The 20,475-nt window shown below is 44.9% G+C and overlaps 1 protein-coding gene across 1 annotated transcript; it reads right to left on the bottom strand.

Annotated features, from left to right (window-relative positions):
* Positions 1-3,437: 3,437 nt before the first annotated feature.
* Positions 3,438-17,857, bottom strand: EXOSC2 (exosome component 2). The gene is made up of 9 exons (XM_004269090.4): positions 17,706-17,857; positions 16,033-16,134; positions 14,242-14,287; positions 13,928-14,017; positions 12,784-12,849; positions 6,858-6,926; positions 5,526-5,702; positions 4,997-5,125; positions 3,438-4,474 (listed from the first exon to the last, which is right to left on the bottom strand). The coding sequence occupies exons 1-9, from the start codon at positions 17,825-17,827 to the stop codon at positions 4,394-4,396; spliced, it is 882 nt and encodes a 293-aa protein (XP_004269138.1). The 5' UTR covers positions 17,828-17,857; the 3' UTR covers positions 3,438-4,393.
* Positions 17,858-20,475: the final 2,618 nt, after the last annotated feature.

Raw genomic sequence — 20,475 nt, 5'->3', positions numbered from 1 at the left:
AGATCACTCTCCTGCATCCCATTGGCCGGTAGGGACAGTACGGCTAGAGCCCCCAGCCAACCACTTTTGGCGTAGCCCGCAGAGCGTGCTGGGAGTTGTGGTCCTGCGGCGCCAGCCCCTGTCAGCGCTCGCCGGGGACTTGCCTTCTACTCCCTGCTCCTGAGCTTCGGTCCGCCCTCCTGGGAGCCGGTGGACTCTATCCGGCCGCGCGTAGGGCTGGCCGATGGCTCCCCTGAGCGGGTAGTTAAGACCGGCGAGGAACCAAAGCAAGGGGAAATCTGCGGATTGGATTTCCCCAGAACTGGAGTTGGATTACTTCCTTGAGCCTCTTTAGGAGAGAAAATTTAGCTCGCTCCTGGAAACTGAGGTATTTGGTGACTTCACCGCCCCCCCCCCAACCCCCAGCTTCCACCTTTACTCCAAGAAGCATAAATATTAGAACTAGCGAAAAATAGACAACTGGAAAGCGTCCGACATTCTGCTAACGAATTCTTTCTTTGGAGTATCAGGAAGCTCACCCATTAAAGAAACAGCATTTAAGAACCTTTCGGAGGCAAAACCAAACACAATCTTAGATGTCTGGGTGAGAAGGAACCTTTGAGATTAATCTCAAACTCATACCGTGAGGTATGTTAACTTCTGGGGGCGGGGGAAAGATTAAACAATCTAATTTCAGAGGTGTGCACATATTTACATGAAAACATGTTAGCCGAGATTGTTGAGTAGGCCTACAGAGCTAGCCGATGACCCGGACACACCAAACCCACACCTGCCATAACCCATTTTATGCAACTAAAATGCACCCTTGGCCCCAGTTCTTCACTCCATGTCTCCCCAGAGCAGTGCACCTACCTTCCCCGGATATACCCATTTCTAAGAGGATCCACTCATCACAGCACCTAGTCTATACTATTCTGTTATGCTTTTCATAAACTGTATTCTCATTTAATCCTCACTCTAGCCCAGTGAGGCATGGATTGCTAACCCCCATATACAGATGGGGAAACCGAGTGAGACGTGACTAGGTCACTGGCCTAGTGATGTGTGACAAAGGCACTATTTTTCCACTGTACCATTCAGTATCAAGTAACTGTTGACTTAACGTCAGACAGTTGATTTTTTTTTTTTTTTTTGTGGTACGCGTGCCTCTCACCGCTGTGGCCTCTCCCGTTGCGGAGCACAGGCTCTGGACGCGCAGGCTCAGCGGCCATGGCTCACGGGCCCAGCAGCTCCGCGGCATGTGGGATCTTCCCAGACCGGGGCACGAACCCGCGTCCCCGGCATCGGCAGGCGGACTCTCAACCACTGTGCCACCAGGGAAGCCCCAGACAGTTGACTTTTTAGAAGTTGCTACTGACAGTAGAGGGAAACCAGTTGCATTACAGGTGGTGTACATTCAGTTACCGAGTTGTGTATTTTAGAAATACTTTTGCTGGATTGGGAAATGGTGCTAATCTTATAGATATTGGCTTGAAGAAAAAATAGTCACTTGGAGGTACTGAATGTGAAGCATATGAAAATGTGTACCCAAATTTAGAAGTGGAATTTATATTTACATGTTAATTGGGTTAGCTTTGCTCTATCACTAGTCTGGCTGCCAGACTTGGTCCTGGCTTGCAGAACACTCTTCAGACTTCAACAACTTTGTTCCCTTTAACTCACCCCTTTTTTTTTTTCCTTTTCTTTTTTTTTTTGCGGTACGCGGGCCTCTCACCGTTGCGGCCTCTCCCGTTGCGGAGCACAGGCCCCGGACGCGCAAGCTCAGCGGCCACGGCTCATGGGCCCAGCCGCTCCGCGACATGTGGGATCTTCCTGGACCGGGGCACGAACCTGCGTCCCCTGCATCAGCAGGCGGACCCTCAACCACTGCGCCACCAGGGAAGCCCTTTAACTCACCCATTCTTATACTGGTCATCACCCTAATCTTTCTCTTTGAATTTGGCTTTTTATTCCTATTAATGCTTTAATCATTTCCTACACATCTTCATTCTTCTCTCTAGTTTAGCTTAAAATTGAGCAATCAAATCAGAACTCTTACTAACCCACACTTCTTAAACTAATAATTCATTCACAAGCATTGTGGAGCCCCTGTGTACCACTGTCCTGGGTGCTGGGATAAAATTGAGCGGGGGACACAAACGGATTCATCCTTGTCCTCCCAGAGCAGACATGGGACGGACAGGCAATAAGTAAAATGAGTAAAATCCAAAGTATTGGTCTCAATGCTGGAAATAATATTTCTGGACCCCATAACCTTTCACAATCAGTCCAACCCATTCTCTAAAGGGCTGCTTTATGACGCCTCTCTAGAGCTTAAACCTACAGATTCATAGTTGCTAATGAGCTTTAATGAAGTCACTTTAATTCTGTGAATGGCTTTCATTTATAAATGGGGGTCATATCAAACTTTACAAGGTTATCATGAAGATCAAATGGCATCTTGTTTCCCACAAAGATTGAGACTATGCTTCTTAAAGTCTGGGTAGAAGCCAACGGCACTAGTTTTAGGTGAACTCCAAGCCCAGACTGCAATATTTCCTTCCACAGATGCACGGTATAACACTGTAGAATGATACGCTCAAGGACTTAAAACTAGAATCCTGAGCCCAGCAAATGCCTGACAGTCAGAAGTAAATAAATGTTGCCAAATTTGAATAAATCCCTTTAAGCTCACATATTCTATTAAAAGTGATTCAGTTCAGTCTAATTTTGTCCTCAAGTTTATAATGCAAAGCAACCCACAAGTTGCTACAGGGATTCAGTACCCGTGTAAAAACTTCAGCTTTTTTTTTAAAAAAAAAAACACCTACTGGAATTACACTTAACAAGGGCACCCTCTAGTGGGCTACAGAAAGTGGATAATCACCAAAAGGTGCTTTCAGACCTTTATATATTTCCACTTAGTAGGTAATCACTATTCAGAATATACTGAATGAACAGCAGGGGCTGGCAGCTTGGGAGACCAAGTGAGAAAGATAAACTTTCAACGAACCTCCATATGTCCTGGTCAAAACCAACCCAAACCAGGGATGCAGGCTCCCATCCTTCCCCATTGCCTTCTCTTAAGGGGCACACAACCTGGAATGTGTTTCAGAAACAACAAGGGAGCAAATCCAAAGTTGCAACATAGCCTATACAGTATTCAGTTGTCTGCAAACTCCTCAAAACAGGTGATACACTTGGGATAGGAAAAAAAAAAAAAGAGAGATAAAATTTGTCTGAATAATGTTATAAAGAAAAGACATACAATTTAACAAGAAAGAGCTGAGCTATATTTCAAAACTGTCAAATGCTCCACCTTACTCCTGAAACTGTCCTAGGTTTAAATTTTACTAGGTGACTCGAGTAGTTAGGTCTCTGTCAGAAGAATTCCTATCTCCCAAGCCTTCCTTCAACTGTACTCACTTCCCAAGTATTACACAGAACACGAGAACAGAAACAGTGATGCCACATTTATAAATATATAAAAAGTTCACCAAACAGCACTCTCATATACTGACTTTAAAAGAATGTTTCCCCAAAACCCAAATCAGGGTATCATTTTTAGATAGTCATCCGAAAAACAATGCATAGACATTCTAGCCCTTCCCACTGAGAACTAAAACATCTTGTTTTTACCTTTTAACCCTGAATTATTGAAAAGTTAATGCGTTACTCCTTCAACTGTAGGAGGAAAAACACCTTTTCTTTTCCCATCTCCATTTTTCTTACTTTGTTTTCATGTTTATCAGAGCACCCAAAACATTCATTCTCTTTTATCCATAATTCAACTTCTTACAAATCATCCTTGAAGGCAGGACAAATTAAGGCAGCCTGGCGGGAATATACTCGCATCTATCACTAGGAGGAACATGCAATGGGAAATAAGATTCCAACCAAGCAAAAGGCTGCTTGGTTGCTTTATTCTTCCATTTGATTCTTGGGTTAACTTTACCAACTATATTCTTCAGTGCTGTACTCGCACTGTAGGAGAGGTGGGAATGGAGGCCAAAGCAGACCATTTGGGGGTCAGGGAGGCCATGTTTTCTATACAGGCAATTTCAAGGGGCATTGTGCCTGGTGATGGTTGATGGTAAGCACAGGACAAAAGATTCCTTGTGTTATTCCAGGATAGGAGTCCACTCGGCTGGAACACTGAGTGCTTTTAAGGCCTGAAACTACCCCAAAACTCTGTGGGCAACCCAAAGGGCCGGCAGTGCTGTTCACCTTCCCCCAGGCTTTGCCTTAAAACAGGAGAAAGCAGGTCTTCAGGGTGGAGGCAGCCCCTTGCAGGTAAAGTGATGAGCTCCCCAGGTCTTCACTGAGCTGCACGTGGGGACCACCAAGCAAACTGTTCACTTTCAAGGACTGCTCCGGTCAGGTACACACAGTCCTGTCCTTCAGGTGCCTCTCCTTATCCCTCCTGTTCTAAAAGCCTCTGGCGTGTTTCCATCACAATTTCCTCCATTATTTCTGGCTTTAAGATGTCTTTGATCTGAAAAAGAAAGGAAAAAAGGTACTTGTTCTAAGCACACCATCAAGCCAATCCAAATGCAGAAACCAAGCATGATTAACATGAACCTTCTGTTTTCCTTTCGTGTATCAGAGGCTAAGTATTTGCAAGATATGATCTGCTAGAACCAGCTTAATAAATCAGCAAGGTTCTATGAGATATAGCTGACAAGAACAAAGATGTTACTCTGGCAGTCACTAGAAAGAAAGCTAAAACTTGGGATGGGCAAGATGAAGTCCAGGGGGTTGCTGTTGTAAATTAGCCTCACCTGGCACCTCCAAACGCCCACAAATCCTTACACTGACATTAGACATTGAGAATATTACTAGCATCTCGCGAAAGCTCTCCAGACACTCAACAAGGCTGTCCACCAGATCAGTTCACACCGATGGACATGGTTAAGGTATGTGGGAGACATGCTTGCTGTCTGAGGAAACATGGAGCAGATGACACTTAAGGCTGCTCACAGATCAACAAGGAAAAGGGAAGCCCCGGGGAGAGTACCTGATGTGGAAGGGATGCTTCATAGCAATACAGGATACTGGTATCATACAGCATCATTCTCTGAGTTGCCAGCGAGACGATGCAGTTCCGAAGCCGGGAGATCACCTCTCGATCAGCAAGGGAGACAGGCTACCAGGGAATGCCAAGGGGAAGGGGAGGGAAATAGAATCAGGACCAAAAGAAGCAAATGGTTACAGCAAATCCCGGGAATCATTTATAACTGAGGCAGCATCACTCTGGGACTCCAAACCAATCCAACTGCTAGCTCCAAGAGAGATTAAAAAGGACGGCTTCTTCAGTGGCTCTTAGGCTACTACCCTGCAACTTTGCCATCTCTGCCGAGAAAGATCAAACCAGGCGCTGATTTCATCTCTTCAGAACAAGAGAGGGCGACACAATGTTTCGATGGAAATTCAAACCAACTCAAACTATAGCAATGCGGCAGATAGAGAGCGTCCCCACCTGCCACAGAGGCACAGCACCGACTAAGTGCCGCTCCATCCCAACAGTGACAATGGCGTTTACTCACCTCCAGGTTTGCAATGAAGCCCCCTGCATCCTCTTCTTTGTGGTCAGGTGTTGGGTAGATCCAGACGAAGCCGTTGTTGCCCAGAATCACTGAGGCACCGCATGGCAAGTCATGGAAGTGAGTCTTCTGCCGTTTCACCAGGGAGGGGGAGACCTGAACCAAAACGCCCTGACCTAGCTAAAAAAGTATATCGTAAATTAAGTCACTGTAGGATCATCAGTGAGGCAACTTAAAAGCAGAGTACAGGATGTGTCCTAGTTGGACTGGAATCAGGGTCCTTGCTGTTGATAACTGCCCCTACATGCACATACATAGTAAATACACAGAACACTTCCGGATGCATTAGTTGTTTACATATCCCAACAGAAGGTAACTTTCCATCTCTTCTCTTCTCTACCATTTATCTTCCTTTGCAGTCGTCTTCACATTCTAATCCAGGGCTGGTGCCACAGCTGTTAGAAGCTGGAGCCAATGAGGACGTGGGCTCGAGCCTCCTGTGGGTCAAGGAGCACTATTCTGTTCCACCTTTACCTCAACCACCCATCCTGCCCACGAGATACGCCACTGGACAAGGTGACTGGCCCAGGGCTGGGTGCAAATCCATCCCTGGTCCCGGCAGGTCAGCTCAAGCCCCACATCCCGCTGAGGGGGCGTCTATTACAGGACCCGGGCCCACGAAGGTCCGCACGTGCAGTGCAGCTGTGTCCTCTCCTGCTTCAGGGACGTGAGCATGATTGGCTGTAGCCACTCCACTGAGGAAAGAGGTTTTTGTTCCACCCAGAAAATGAGAACGTTCACCCAGAGAAAGGCAAGAGATTAATCATAATTTGGTTTGGGAAGTATGCTATCATTAAGAAAACAAAGAGCCTCCACGCTGTCACCTTATAGTAGAAAAGCGGTACGATTTCATTTAGAGGCTCAAGAGACAAGCCCATCTTTCCCAACAATAATATCCATTTTATTGACTGGACACATGTCTAAGGGCTGAGGCCATCCTACTTCATCAGTCCATGACCTCCCTTTGTTCTCAGCACAAATGCAATGCGAAGCTGCCACGCCCCTTGGGAGAGAGCAGAGACAGCAGGGCCACAGGGCCCAGGGCCCAGGGTCATAGGGGCTCTTCTGCCAGAACAGTCTCCGCAGAAAAAGGGTTAGAGTTGTCATCCTTGATGATGCTACCGGCCCTCACTGTGTGAATCAGTGTGTGGGATGCCAGCCTGTTAAGGCTTGACTTCTGGAGGGCTTTAGGTCAGCATTCCAGAGAGCACTGGGGATTGGGAAATGGATCTGAAGTCTCAGTCAGCAAATGAGAAGAGCCAGAGCCCAACTTACTTTCCCGTATTTGAGACTCCTCGTGTGCAGAGAGACAGCTCCATCGGAGAACACTGCCTGGACCTCAGCCTGGCCGGGTGATGAAGGAACAAACACTTGCACGTCACCTGCGTCCCTGGTTCCCCCCTCCATCCTTTCCTCTAATGGCCAAGAGTCCCGCCCAAAGTCGCAGACGGACCCAGAGGTCACACTGCTGTGACCTAACCTCTCCCCCTTGGCTGTCATGAATACTCTGACATGAACACCACCTTTTCTACTCCCTCAGATAAAAGTTAACATCGCGGGTGGGGTTAATGGCGGGCTCTGGGAGGGCTCACACCAAGGAGTACTTCCCAGGACTTCTGCTGCCAGTGTCCTCGTCCTCACGGTGAGACACAGCCACCCCCCGCCTCTGCAGGAGACCCTCCAACACTAGCAGATCGAGATAGCCTCATCCACCAGAGGGCAGACAGCAGAAGCAAGAAGAACTACAATCCTGCAGCCTGTGGAACAAAAACCACACTCACAGAAAGACAGACAAGATGAAAGGGCAGAGGGCAATGTACCAGATTAAGGAACGAGATAAAACCCCAGAAAAACAATTAAATGCAGTGGAGATAGGCAACCTTCCAGAAAAAGAATTCAGAATAATGATAGTGAAGATGATCCAGGACCTTGGAAAAAGAATGGAGGCAAAGATCGAGAAGATGTAAGAAATGTTTAACAAAGACCTAGAAGAATTAAAGAACAAACAGAGATGAACTATACATAAGTGAAATGAAAAATACACTAGAAGGAATCAATAGCAGAATAACTGAGGCAGAAGAACAGATAAGTGACCTGGAAGATAGAGTGGTGGAATTCACTGCTGCGGAACAGAATAAAGAAAAAAGAATGAAAAGAAATGAAGACAGCCTAAGAGACCTCTGGGACAACATTAAACACACCAACATTTGCATTATAGGGGTCCCAGAAGGAGAAGAGAGAGAGAAAGGACCCGAGAAAATATTTGAGAAGATTATAGTCGAAAACTTCCCTAACATGGGAAAGGAAATAGCCACCCAAGTCCAGGAAGCACAGAGAGTCCCAGGCAGGATAAACCCAAAGAGAAACACGCCAAGACACACAGTAATCAAATTGGCAAAAATTAAAGACAAAGAAAAATTCTTGAAAGCAGCAAGGGAAAAATGACAAATAACATACAAGGGAACTCCCATAAGGTTAACAGCTGATTTCTCAGCAGAAACTCTACAAGCCAGAGGGAATGACATGACATAGTTAAAGTGGTGAAAGGGAAGAACCTATAACCAAGATTACTCTACCCAGCAAGGATTTCACTCAGATTTGATGGAGAAATCAAAGCTAAGAGAATTCAGCACCACCAAACCAGCTCTACAACAAATGCTAAAGGAACTTCTCTAAGTGGGAAGCACAAGAGAAGAAAAGGACCTACAAAAACAATTAAGAAAATGGTCATAGGAACATACATATCGATAATTACCTTAAACGTGAATGGATTAAATGCTCCAACCAAAAGACACAGGCTTGCTGAATGGATACAAAAACAAGACCCATATATATGCTGTCTACAAGAGACCCACTTCAGACCTAGGGACACATACAGACTGAAAGTGAGGGGATGGAAAAAGATATTCCATGCAACTGGAAATCAAAAGAAACCTGGAGTAGCAATACTCATATCAGATAAAATAGACTTTAAAATAAAGAATGTTACAAGAGACAAGGAAGGACACTACATAATGATCAAGGGATCAATCCAAGAAGAAGATATAACAATTGTAAATATTTATGCACCCAACATAAGAGCACCTCAATACATAAGGCAAGTACTAACAGCAATAAAAGAGGAAACTGACAGTAGTACAATAATACTGGGGGACTTTAACACCTCACTTACACCAATGGACAGATCATCCAGACAGAAAATTAATAAGGAAACATAAGATTTAAATGACACAATAGACCAGATAGATTTAATTGATATTTATAGGACATTCCATCCATAAACAGCAGATTACACTTTCTTCTCAAGTGCGCACGGAACATTCTCCAGGATAGATCACATCTTGGGTCACAAATCAAGCCTCAGTAAATTTAAGAAAATTGACATCGTATCAAGCATCTTTTCCGACCACAACGCTATGAGATTAGAAATCAATTACAGGGGAAAAAACGTAAAAAACACAAACACATGGAGGCTAAACAATACGTTACTAAATAACCAAGAGATCACTGAAGAAATCAAAGAGGAAATCAAAAACTACCTAGAGACAAATGACAATGAAAACACGACAATCCAAAACCTATGGGATGCAGCAAAAGCAGTTCTAAGAGGGAAGTTTACAGCAATACAATCCTACCTCAAGAAACAAGCAAAATCTCAAATAAACAATCTAACCTTACACCTAAAGAATCTAGAGAAAGAAGAACAAACAAAACCCAAAGTTAGCAGAAGGAAAGAAATCATAAAGATCAGAGCAGAAATAAATGAAATAGAAACAAAGAAAACAATAGCAAAGATCAATAAAACTAAAAGCTGGTTCTTTGAGAAGATAAACAAAATTGGTAAACCATTAGCCAGACTCATCAAGAAAAAGAGGGAGAGGACTCAAATCAATAAAATTAGAAATGAAAAAGGAGAAGTTACAACAGACACCGCAGAAATACAAAGCATCCTAAGAGACTACTACAAGCAACTAACTCTATGCCAGTAAAATGGACATCCTGGAAGAAATGGACAATTTCTTAGAAAGGTATAGCCTTCCAAGACTGAACCAGGAAGAAATAGAAAATATGAACAGATCAATCACAAGTAATGAAATTGAAACTGTGATTAAAAATCTTTCAATAAACAAAAATCCAGGACCAGATGGCTTCACAGGTGAATCCTATCAAACATTTACAGAAGAGCTTACACCCATCCTTCTCAAACTCTTCCAAAAAATTGCAGAGGAAGGAACACTCCCAAACTCATTTTATGAGGCCACCATCACCCTGATAGCAAAACCAGACAAAGATACTACAAAAAAAGAAAATTACAGACCAATATCACTCTTGAATATAGATGCAAAAATCCTCAACAAAATACTAGCAAACAGAATCGAACAACACATTAAAAGGATCATACACCACGATCAAGTGGGATTTATCCCAGGGATGCAAGGATTCTTCAATATACACGAATCAATCAATGTGATACACCATATTAACAAATTGAAGAAAAACCATATGACCATCTCAATAGATGCAGAAAAAGCTTTCGACAAAATTCAACACCCATTTATGATTAAAAACTCTCCAGAAAGTGGGCATAGAGGGAACCTACCACAATATAATAAAGGCCGTATACAACAAACCCACAGCAAACATCATTCTCAATGGTGGAAAACTGAAAGCATTTCCTCTAAGATCAGGAACAAGACAAGGATGTCCACTCTCACCACTATTATTCAACATAATTTTGGAAGTCCCAGCCACGACAATCAGAGAAGAAAAAGAAATTAAAGGAATACAAATTGGAAAAGAAGAAGTAAAACTGTCACTGTTTGCGGATGACATGATACTATACATAGAGAATCCTAAAGATGCCACCAGAAAACTACTAGAGCTAATCAATGAATTTGGTAAAGTTGCAGGATACAAAATTAATGCACAGAAATCTCTTGCATTCCTATACACTAATGATGAAAAATCTGCGAGAGAAATTAAGGAAACACTCCCATTTACCATTGCAACAAAAAGAATAAAATACCTAGGAATAAACCTACCTAGGGAGACAAAAGATCTGTATGCAGAAAAGTATAAGATACTGATAAAAGAGATTAAAGATATACAAACAGATAGAGAGATATACCATGTTCTTGGATTGGAAAAATCAATATTGTGAAAATGACTATACTACCCAAAGCAATCTACAGATTCAATGCAATCCCTATCAAATTACCAATGGCATTTTTTACAGAATTAGCACAAAAAGTCTTAAAATTTGTATGGAGACACAAAAGACCCCAAATAGCCAAAGCGGTCTTGAGGGAAAAAAAACGGAGCTGGAGGAATCAGACTCCCTGACTTCAGACTATACTACAAAGCTACAGTAATCAAGACAATATGGTACTGGCACAAAAACAGAAATATAGATCAATGGAACAGGATAGAAAGCCCAGAGATAAACCCACGCACCTATGGTCAACTAATCTATGACAAAGGAGGCAAGGATATACAATGGAGAAAAGACAGTCTCTTCAATAAGTGGTGCTGGGAAAACTGGACAGCTACATGTAAAAGAATGAAATTAGAACACTCCCTAACACCATACACAAAAATAAACTCAAAATGAATTAAGACCTAAATGTAAGACCAGGCGCTATAAAACTCTTTAGAGGAAAACATAGGAAGAACACTCTTTGACATAATCACAGCAAGATCTTTTTTGATCCACCTCCTAGAGTAATGGAAATAAAAACAAAAATAAACAAATGGGACCTAATGAAACTTAAAAGCTTTTGCACAGTAAAGGAAACTACAAACAAGACGAAAAGACAACCGTCAGAATGGGAGAAAATATCTGCAAACGAATCAATGGACAAAGGATTAATCTGCAAAATATATAAACAGCTCATGCAGCCCAGTATTAAAAAAACAAACAACCAAATCCAAAAGTGGGCAGAAGAGACCTCAATAGACATATCTCCAAAGAAGACATAGAGATGGCCAAGAAGCACATGAAAAGCTGCTCAACATCACTAATTATTAGAGAAATGCAAATCAAAACTACAATGAGGTATCACCTCACACCAGTTAGAATGGGCATCATCAGAAAATCTACAAACAACAAATGCTGGAGAGGGTGTGCAGAAAAGGGAACCCTCTTGCACTGTTGGTGGGAATGTAAATTGATACAGCCACTATAGAGAACAGTATGGAGGTTCCTTAAAAAACTAAAAATAGAATTACCATATGACCCAGCAATCCCACTACTGGGCATATACCCAAAGAAAAACATAATTCAAAAAGACATGCGCACCCCAATGTTCACTGCAGCACTATTTACAATAGCCAGGACATGGAAGCAACCTAAGTGTCCATCGACAGGTGAATGGATAAAGAAGATGTGGTACATCTATACAATGGAACATTACTCAGCTATAAAAAGGAACGAAATTGGGTCACTTGTAGAGACGTGGATGGATCTAGAGACTGTCATACAGAGTGAAGTAAGTCAGAAAGAGAAAAACAAATATATTAACGCATATATGTAGAACCTAGAAAAATGGTACAGATGAACCGGCTTACAGGGCAGAAATTGAGACATGGATGTAGAGAACAAACATATGGACACCAAGGGGGGAAAGTGGGGGGGGCAGTGAGGGGTGTGTGTGATGAATTGGGCGATTGGGATTGACATGTATACACTGATGTGTATAAAATGGATGACTAATAAGAACCTGCTGTATAAAAAAAATAAAATTCAAAAGTTCAAATAAATAAACAAAAATATAGATCAGTGGCTTTCAAACTTTTCTTTATACAACCCACAGCAAGAAGCATATTTTACTCAGAGTACATGTACGTTATGTTTGTGTAAGCAACTGAAACGAAAGTTTTACCAAACCATATCTTTCTTATAGTTTCATTAAAAAAAAAAAAAAAAGTTAACGTCGCTAAGAAAATTTGAGCTAGCTTAAAGCATGGGCCACTGTAAGTTACAAGACCCAAAGACATGACTGAGCAGCAGCAGGTCTGAACAAGAGCTGGAGGGTCAGCTGGGTTAAGGAGACAGAGAAAGGCTGTAGCAGAGCCCTTCACACTCAGTCAAGGACTCAGATCCCTGCCAGGATTCCATGTTTCTCGTGTGGGAGACCTACAGTTTAAGCCCCAATTACCAGCTCCACAACATAAAGATGCTGGAATGCAAGGTACAGGATACACTGATAAGGTCCCCTTCCTGCAAGAAACCTCTCATTGCCAGCTCATCCTCTGCAGATCTTCTCCTCTGAAATACACAAAGAGATGGCCACGTTATGGAAGTCAGATCCTAAAGGAAGATCTCTCTCCATCTGTCTCTTCTCTTTCACTTCCTCCCGAGATCTCTGAAGGCAGCCACAATGTTCACACACCAGAGTAGGTAACCTGTACCACTGAAGGAAGACAAAGTGACAACCACTACTTTCCGTCTTACAGACCTTCCCACGGCTCCTCTTCTCCTTCCTCTGAATGATATTCAAACTCCTTACGTGATATTCAAAATCCTCCCAATCTAGACCAGGCCTTTTCCGCGCTTACCTTCTGTGGCGGCCCTCCACGCTCCAGCAGAACCAGACTGCCTCCAGCGTGACTGTATCTTTGCTCACACATTTCCCTTTATCTCAGATTCCCTGAACTCATCATTAAAATTCTACCCATCCTTCAAGGATCAACTCCAACACTCATCTTTCCTATGAGCTTCTCCCCAGGAACTTAATCACTCCTTTTGTACAATCACACGCCTGTCTATTCTTGGACTGCCGGGTATTCAGACCAGTTATCTCATATCCCCTGCTAGTCTAAGCTCTTTCAGGAACTCAGTCGTGCCTCCTGGATCTTGGCATTCTCCAGACAGCCTAGCACAGTGAGCCTCTCTATAGATAGATGCTGGCCTGAAGGTAAAGCGGAACCACTGCATTTTATAAAAGGAGGCAGCTCAGGTCCTGTGGTTGTCTGGAATAATCAAATGCCACTCAATTCATGGAAAGCTAATCTAAACACAACTTTTCAAGGAACACTTTCACTGAGCAAAGCTGATACACCCAGAGAAGGAAAATTATTAGCACCAAGCAACTGAGAGCTTCTCTCAACTCTCTTTTGGGATCGCTCCCCATGGACATTCCAGATCTTACCATATACCGGTTGCTGCCTAAGTTGGGAGGCCTGGGCCAAGTGAAAAGCCTATGTGTACATCAAGGCAGCAAACTTCACAGCAGACAAACAGGAGTAAAGGTGGCAACCTCAGGGTAAAGCAAAGTTCTCTGGTGGAGCAAAGGACCCCAGAGCTCTCGCCAGCAAACTATACAGTCCCAGCCGCAGACCCTTACCAGCTCTCCTCCGGGAAGGTTCATGGATGAGAGAAGCAAGACTGAATCCAGCCTGGAGTTGGTCTCCACCTTCCACCTCTTCTGTTGAACCTACAAACAAAGAAAGCCCACACCTGGACATGTACGCCAGGGGCCAGAGCTCACACCGTAAATGACCAATAATTCCAAACGTAATGAACTGTTTACATCAAAGGTCACAGGAGAGCCAAACACAACGAATGCCTAGTTCGCATAAATGCATGTAGAATGACTATGCCATTCATTAGATCACCCGCCTGCTTTTACTTTGTAAAAACCAATCAGATAGACTTTACCTCTGTGATTCTCCCCACTACAATGTCTCCCACTTCACCATTGTACCTGAAAGATGAAACAGAAGGCCCTCCATCAGTGAAAAGGCTTCATTACAAGACCAAGTTACCATCTGAGATTTCAGTTAGACAGGGGTGAAGGCCTTGACGAGGCACCACATTTAGTCAATTCACATAGTTATGCTGTTTGGACTTATTCTCAGGAACTGATAACTTCAAACATCCTGTATGTATAAAGTCTCCATTAACTAACTATTCTTAAACCATTTATTGCAAATAGTTCATCAAGCCTGAAACCCCTATTTTGTTAATTACATGAAAATGAGGGACTTCCCTGCGGTCCAGTGGTTAAGACTCTGCCTTCCGATGCAGGAGGTGCGGGTTCAATCCCTGGTCGGGGAACTAAGACCCCACGTGCCGTGGGGTGTGGCCAAAAACTTAAAACAATAAATAAAAAGAAAATGATAAGCATGGAATCTTTTCTGGTGGGCTCTGGAACACAGATGGGTTCTGCGTCAGCCAGAGGAGGAGAAAGGAAAATGAGACAGGACGCCGCCCAAACCAGCCTGCTCACTGTACCCCCACCCACTGGCTGCCTATCTCAGGCCCCTCTGCTAGTTCCTCATCCCGATTCTAATGATGACGTGTCCCATGTCGAAGGCGCAGTCCCTGGACCTCTTCTCTTTTCAGCCCATACTCACTTGGTGAGCTCATCCAGCCTAATGGCTTTAAATACCACTGATGAGTATACCACTCCCCTCAATTCCAGAGTCTAGTCAACTGCTGGCTACCCAGCACCTCCATTACGTGACTAATAGGAATTTGCAAAAGTAACACACCTACAACAAAGCTTTCCAGCAGCCCCCCTCACTCCCCCATAGCAAACTGAAACTCTCCCTGTTGTCACGAGCTCAGGAAATGGCAACTCCACCCCTCCAGTTGCTCAAGCCACAATCCTTGGAGGAACCCTTGATCTCTCTCAATCTCTCGCTCTCTGTCTCTCTCATGCTCCAGGACAAGTCCAGCAGCAGATCCTACTACCTCTAACTTTACAATATAGTCAGAAAATAAAAGGCATCCAAATTGGAAAGGAAGAATATCTCTTCTCACAGACATGGTCCTATATATACAAAATGCCAAAGAATATAAAGTCCAACAAATTTTCATGATTAAAAAAACACTCAGAACACAAAACATACTCAAAACAGTACATTAATTTGTCTCCCTAACCCTGTCCCTATCCCCCCACCTCCCCGGCCACCCACAGCAGCCAGAGTGATTTTATTAAAACAGAAGTCAGATCATGTCCCTCCTCTGCTCCACCTCCTCCGGTGGCTTCCTAGATTACACAAAGTGGAAGTCGAAAATGTTTACTGTGGCTACAAGGCAAACAGACTGCCCACCTCACCTCTCTGCCTGCGTCTGCTCCTACCCCACTGGCTTACATTCTGGGGCTAACCTTCATTGAGCCCTTCTAGGTAGGAGGCTCTGTGTAAGTACTTTACATGCACTGTTTCAATGAATTCCAATGAAAATCCTACAAGGTAAGTCATGCTAGGTCTCATTTTGCAGAGGAGGGAACCAAAGTTTGGAGAGGTCAGGAAACATAGGGAAACTTCTGAAGCCCACACTTACCTGTAGTCATCTATATCCTTCCTATAGCCATGTTCCCAAAATCCCAGACCTACAGAATGATACAGCCGGCCGGGATGGGGATGGAGGGTATGTCGTGGCAGAAAAGACCTGGCTGTGCAACTCGGATGCCACAAGAGAATACACACCTTTTGTTCTCACCTGGTTTTCAAAGCTTTCACGCAGACCAACTTGTTTACTCTCTCCACAGAGCCAGCCACAGATGCAATGAGCTTCTCTTCCCCCATATAGGTCCCATGGCCCCTGTTGCAACAGGAAGATACAAAGAATACCAGGGTAACACTTGAGGTGACCTCTCGCATCAAGACCAATGTGTTCCTCAAACCTAACAGACTCCTCCTGCCTTAAAGGCAGGCTTTTGCCCTGGTTGCCATCTCTTCCTAAAACACTCCTTCTTTAGACAGCTACATGGACATCTCCCTCATTCTGCTCAAGTCTATTCAAATGTCACTTTCTCCACCAGGCCTTCCTCGACTATCCCATTTATAATAGTCACCCACCCTGCTGCTGCCACCACTACCATATCCCAACTACGCTCCACTCACCCTGCTTGGCTTTTAATTTTTTCTATTGCATTTATCGCCAAACATTCTGAATAACGTATTTGCTTGTTGTGCTTATTGTTATCTGTCTCTCCCAAAGAGAAAATAAACTTCACCAGGACACTGATTTCCACTTTGTTCACTGTTGTACCCCAAGCACACACATACTCAATACATGAGTAAAGGACTGAATCTTAAGATTTCCTGGGGGCTTCCCTGGTGGCGCAGCGGTTGAGAGTCTGCCTGGCGATGCAGGGGACACGGGTTCGTGCCCCGGTCCGGGAAGATCCCACATGCCGCGGAGCGGCTGGGCCCGTGAGCCATGGCCGCTGAGCCTGCGCGTACAGAGCCTGTGCTCCGCAACGGGAGAGGCCGCAACAGTGAGAGGCCCGCGTACCGCAAAAAAAAAAAAAAAAAAAAAAAAAGATTTCCTGGGATCCAACAACCCCAAACTAAGAGATTAAAGGGCAACAGTATAAATGCTGTACCTCTCCTGTATGTACGAGTGTACCCCCTCTCCCCCAAAAAAGGCTGAGATAACCACTAGTATTTCTCTATGATGGTGACAGAACGGTGAGTTTTGCTTCTTTTCGTAATCATTACCTAATTTAATCCTCACAACCTTATCGAATAGTTAATGTTATTATCACTAGTTTACGGATGAGGAAACTGACCTCGGAGAGACAGTACAGCCAATAGTATTGTGATGGCAGCAGGACTCGAACTCCAGCTGTCCAACTCAAGAGCCTGCCCTCTTAACGACCACACACGGTACTGCCCTCAGTTTCAAAGGCGGGTATTTGAGTGCATATAACAATGTATTTGTACGCCCTAAGCCCAAACAATGACTCGTTCCAAAACCGTAACCCCTGGCTAGGAGACGACGCTGAGGGATAAGGGACCCAAGTCAAAAACGCCCACCGTCTCCCCGCCGAAAACTGTTAAGAGGCCTCAGCTCCTAACCCACCCCAGTTTTCCAAGTCCTCAACGAGGAAGGCTCAGGATCTGGGCCTCAGGCAGAGGACCCACGAGTCGCGGCCACCAAAGGTCAAGAGAGGAAGGTTTCGGGAGACTGGGGCAAATGCAGACAAGGACACACAAGATGCAGGGAGTAAGAAGTCCGAAGCCTAGAAACCTAGGCGACCGAGATGCTCAGCAAATGTGTCCCGGGTACCACGGGAACTTAGATGCAAGAGAGCACAGGCCCGGGTTTCACGTGGAGAGCAATGTAGCCGCCCCTTGTGGCCCAGAGTCCCCCACGTCCCCACGTACCGCATGAAGCCTGTGTCCGTGGTGATCGTGTCCCCCGGCACTACCAGGTGTTTTTTCGTCTCACGGCCCAGGGTCTCGCTAAGAGGCTTGCGAGCGACGGGTAGCCTCATCTCCATCGCCATCTTAACGCTAATAACCTGCGCAGGCGCAGCCCGACTTGGACTCGCAATATCCGCCTCCGCAATTCCCGTCCTTCGCTCTTAGGGGCGGGGAAGGGCGGGGCCTCAGAGGAGCGGCCAATGGGAACTCACGGTCTGGCTGCCATATTGACTATTGTAAACCATTAGGTTAACATGAAGGGAAGGAAGGAGTCGAGTTGCCATTTTTATTATTGGCAAGGCTGCCTTTGTGGAGTAATAAAAATCTCAAGTTGTATTATGTATTGACTTTTCACCAAAACTCTCTTGTACTCATCATCCCAGTTATTGTTTCACAGTGTTAGAGATAATTGAGAAATGGGCCTCAGAGTTTCCTTCCAACTCTAAGCTGCTAAAATCTAATTTTGGGAGGACTTCCCTGGTGGTACAGTGGTTAAGAATCCACCTGCCTAATGCAGGGGGATGCAGGTTTGAGCCCTCGTCCTGGAAGATCCCACATGCCGCAGAGCATTGACTGTGAGACAGTCAACGTCACAAGCCCATGTGTCACAACTACTGAGCCCGTGTGTTGCAATTACTGAAGCCCGTGAACCTAGAGCCTGTGCTCCACAACAAAGAGAAGCCGCCGCAAGGAGAAGCCCATGCACAACAATGAAGCTTGTTGCAATTAGAGAAAGCCCGCGGGCAGCAACGAAGACCCAACAAGGTCAAAAATAAATAAATTAATTAATTTTTTAAAAGTCCTTATCTTTAAACGAAGACCCAACGCGGCCACAAATAAATTAATTAATTTTTAAGAAGTCCTTATCTTAAAAAAAAAAAATCTAAATTTTTGGGCATGAGATTGCCCAGAGGATTAGGAGGGGGGATATACAGAAAACACCATTTGGACAGAGAGAAGAGCCCCTTTTCATACTGTTACTAGTGGCCCCTGTGTTCTACATACTGCTGCCTCGTGGGCGCTGGTTCAGCACCAACTATCACCTACAACCCCAGACAACGCTCCAGGTGCTGTTTCCATTCTTTCTCAAGTGAGCTGATTTCCCTAGTATTTCTTTTGAAAGAACAAGGAACCATCTAAGACATTCAAACCTTGCCAGAAGGATGTATTTGGCAGGGAGAACAAATGCACACATGATACGAAGATCTTCACTTGTATTTACTCATACAGTGAATTGAGCCAGGAGCTGTTCTAAGGGTTCCGTGATGAACAGATAGATGGTTGTGTGGCTTTACCTATGGGCCAGGAGCATTTCCCTCATTTCTCTCCCTGCTTCCCACTACCCTCTCCCTCACCTTTCCCCTGCATGGTTTATAGCATCCACAACAGACTGAGTTTCAACCTCAGGGAACTGGAGATGATAATTCTTCATGCACAGAGACTCTAAAGGGGATTCAATGAAGTAACTTGTGTCAGCACCACACATTGAGCCCAGTAAATCAGGTCTGCTGCCTCCTGACGGTCCAACAGACCAACAGATTGATAAATCTTCAAAAGGACAGCATTTCTTTCACCTAAGCACGCTCACAAACTACACTTGTCAAGAAAGCCAACCCTGTGAGACAGTCAATGATATAAATTCTAATGTCCCACAGGTCATGGGTAAGTGGACAGGCCAGACACTTGCCCTCCTCCTTGCCTGGAGGAAGGGGCTAGAGCCAAGAAAGCATGAGAAGGGCCCATATGTGGAGTCTGGCCTCAGCCAGAAGAGGGCGGTGCTGTCCTTTGAACCAGCATAGCTCCGTCCGCCAGGCAGCTAGGCCTGGGAGTGCCCCTAGACCAAGGCTGGGGTATAGTCTTGACATCATTCAGTTTCCAGGAGGGATGGACATAACGTGAACCCCTCCCATTCTCACAGCACTTACATTTAGGGAGCTTGTCACAACGTTGGGATTCTGGATCTGTCTTTGTGTAGTGGCGGATTCAGTGTCTGGTGAGAGCTCACTTCCTGGTTCAGATAGCTGTCTTCTCCCTGTGTCCCCACATGGTGGGCGGGGCTGGGGACTCTCTGGGGTCTCTTTTATAAGGCACTAATCCAATTCATGGAGGCTCCACCCTCATGACCTAATCACCTCCCAAAGGTCCCACCTCCTACTACCATCACCTTGGGGTTAGGATTTCAGTATATGAACTTGGGGGGGGACATAAACATTCAGTCCACTGTAGGTACCTTTTTAAAGAGGAGGAAACCGAGGCCCAGAAAGGACTAGAATTCATACAGCAGTTGGTAGCGGGGCCATGTTCCTTCAGACTGCACCTGCTTTATCCTAGAGCCCGCACGTCCTGAGGGACGGGTCCTTGGCTGGATGCTTTGCAAACATTACGTTACGAACTCCTTATACTCAACCCATCTTGGACGTAGGCATTGCTATCCTCGATGGACGTTTGGGACCACTGAGTGCACATCCTTAAGGGGCTTGTTAGAAATACAGATTCCTGAGCCCAGATTTAGGCACTGGGGCTCTGCAAAGTGGGGTCCACAAGTCTGTGAGGGTGTCTTAACTCCCAGTGTGATTTTTTTTTTTTTTTTGCGATACGCGGGCCTCTCACTGTTGTGGCCTCTCCTGTTGCAGAGCACAGGCTCCGGACGCGCAGGTTCAGCGGCCATGGCTCACGGGCCCAGCCGCTCTGCGGCATGTGGGATCTTCCCGGACCGGGGCATGAACTCATG

Source organism: Orcinus orca, chromosome 6, assembly GCF_937001465.1.
Source record: "Orcinus orca chromosome 6, mOrcOrc1.1, whole genome shotgun sequence".
NCBI classification, from domain to species: Eukaryota; Metazoa; Chordata; class Mammalia; order Artiodactyla; family Delphinidae; genus Orcinus; species Orcinus orca.
Note: the sequence above shows the minus strand (reverse complement) of the source record. Positions and strands in the feature narration are given on the sequence as shown.

Bases quoted from the DNA above. Each gene is read 5' to 3' on its own strand.
- EXOSC2 (XM_004269090.4), bottom strand. From the start codon at position 17,827: ATGGCGATGGAGATGAGGCTACCCGTCGCTCGCAAGCCTCTTAGCGAG. The intron at 16,135-17,705 runs GTACGTGGGGAC...CTGTTGCAACAG, and splicing joins ACGGACACAGGCTTCATGCG to GGGCCATGGGACCTATATGG. The intron at 6,927-12,783 runs GTATCCTGTACC...TCACCCGGCCAG, and splicing joins AGGAAGGGGACCTTATCAGT to GCTGAGGTCCAGGCAGTGTT.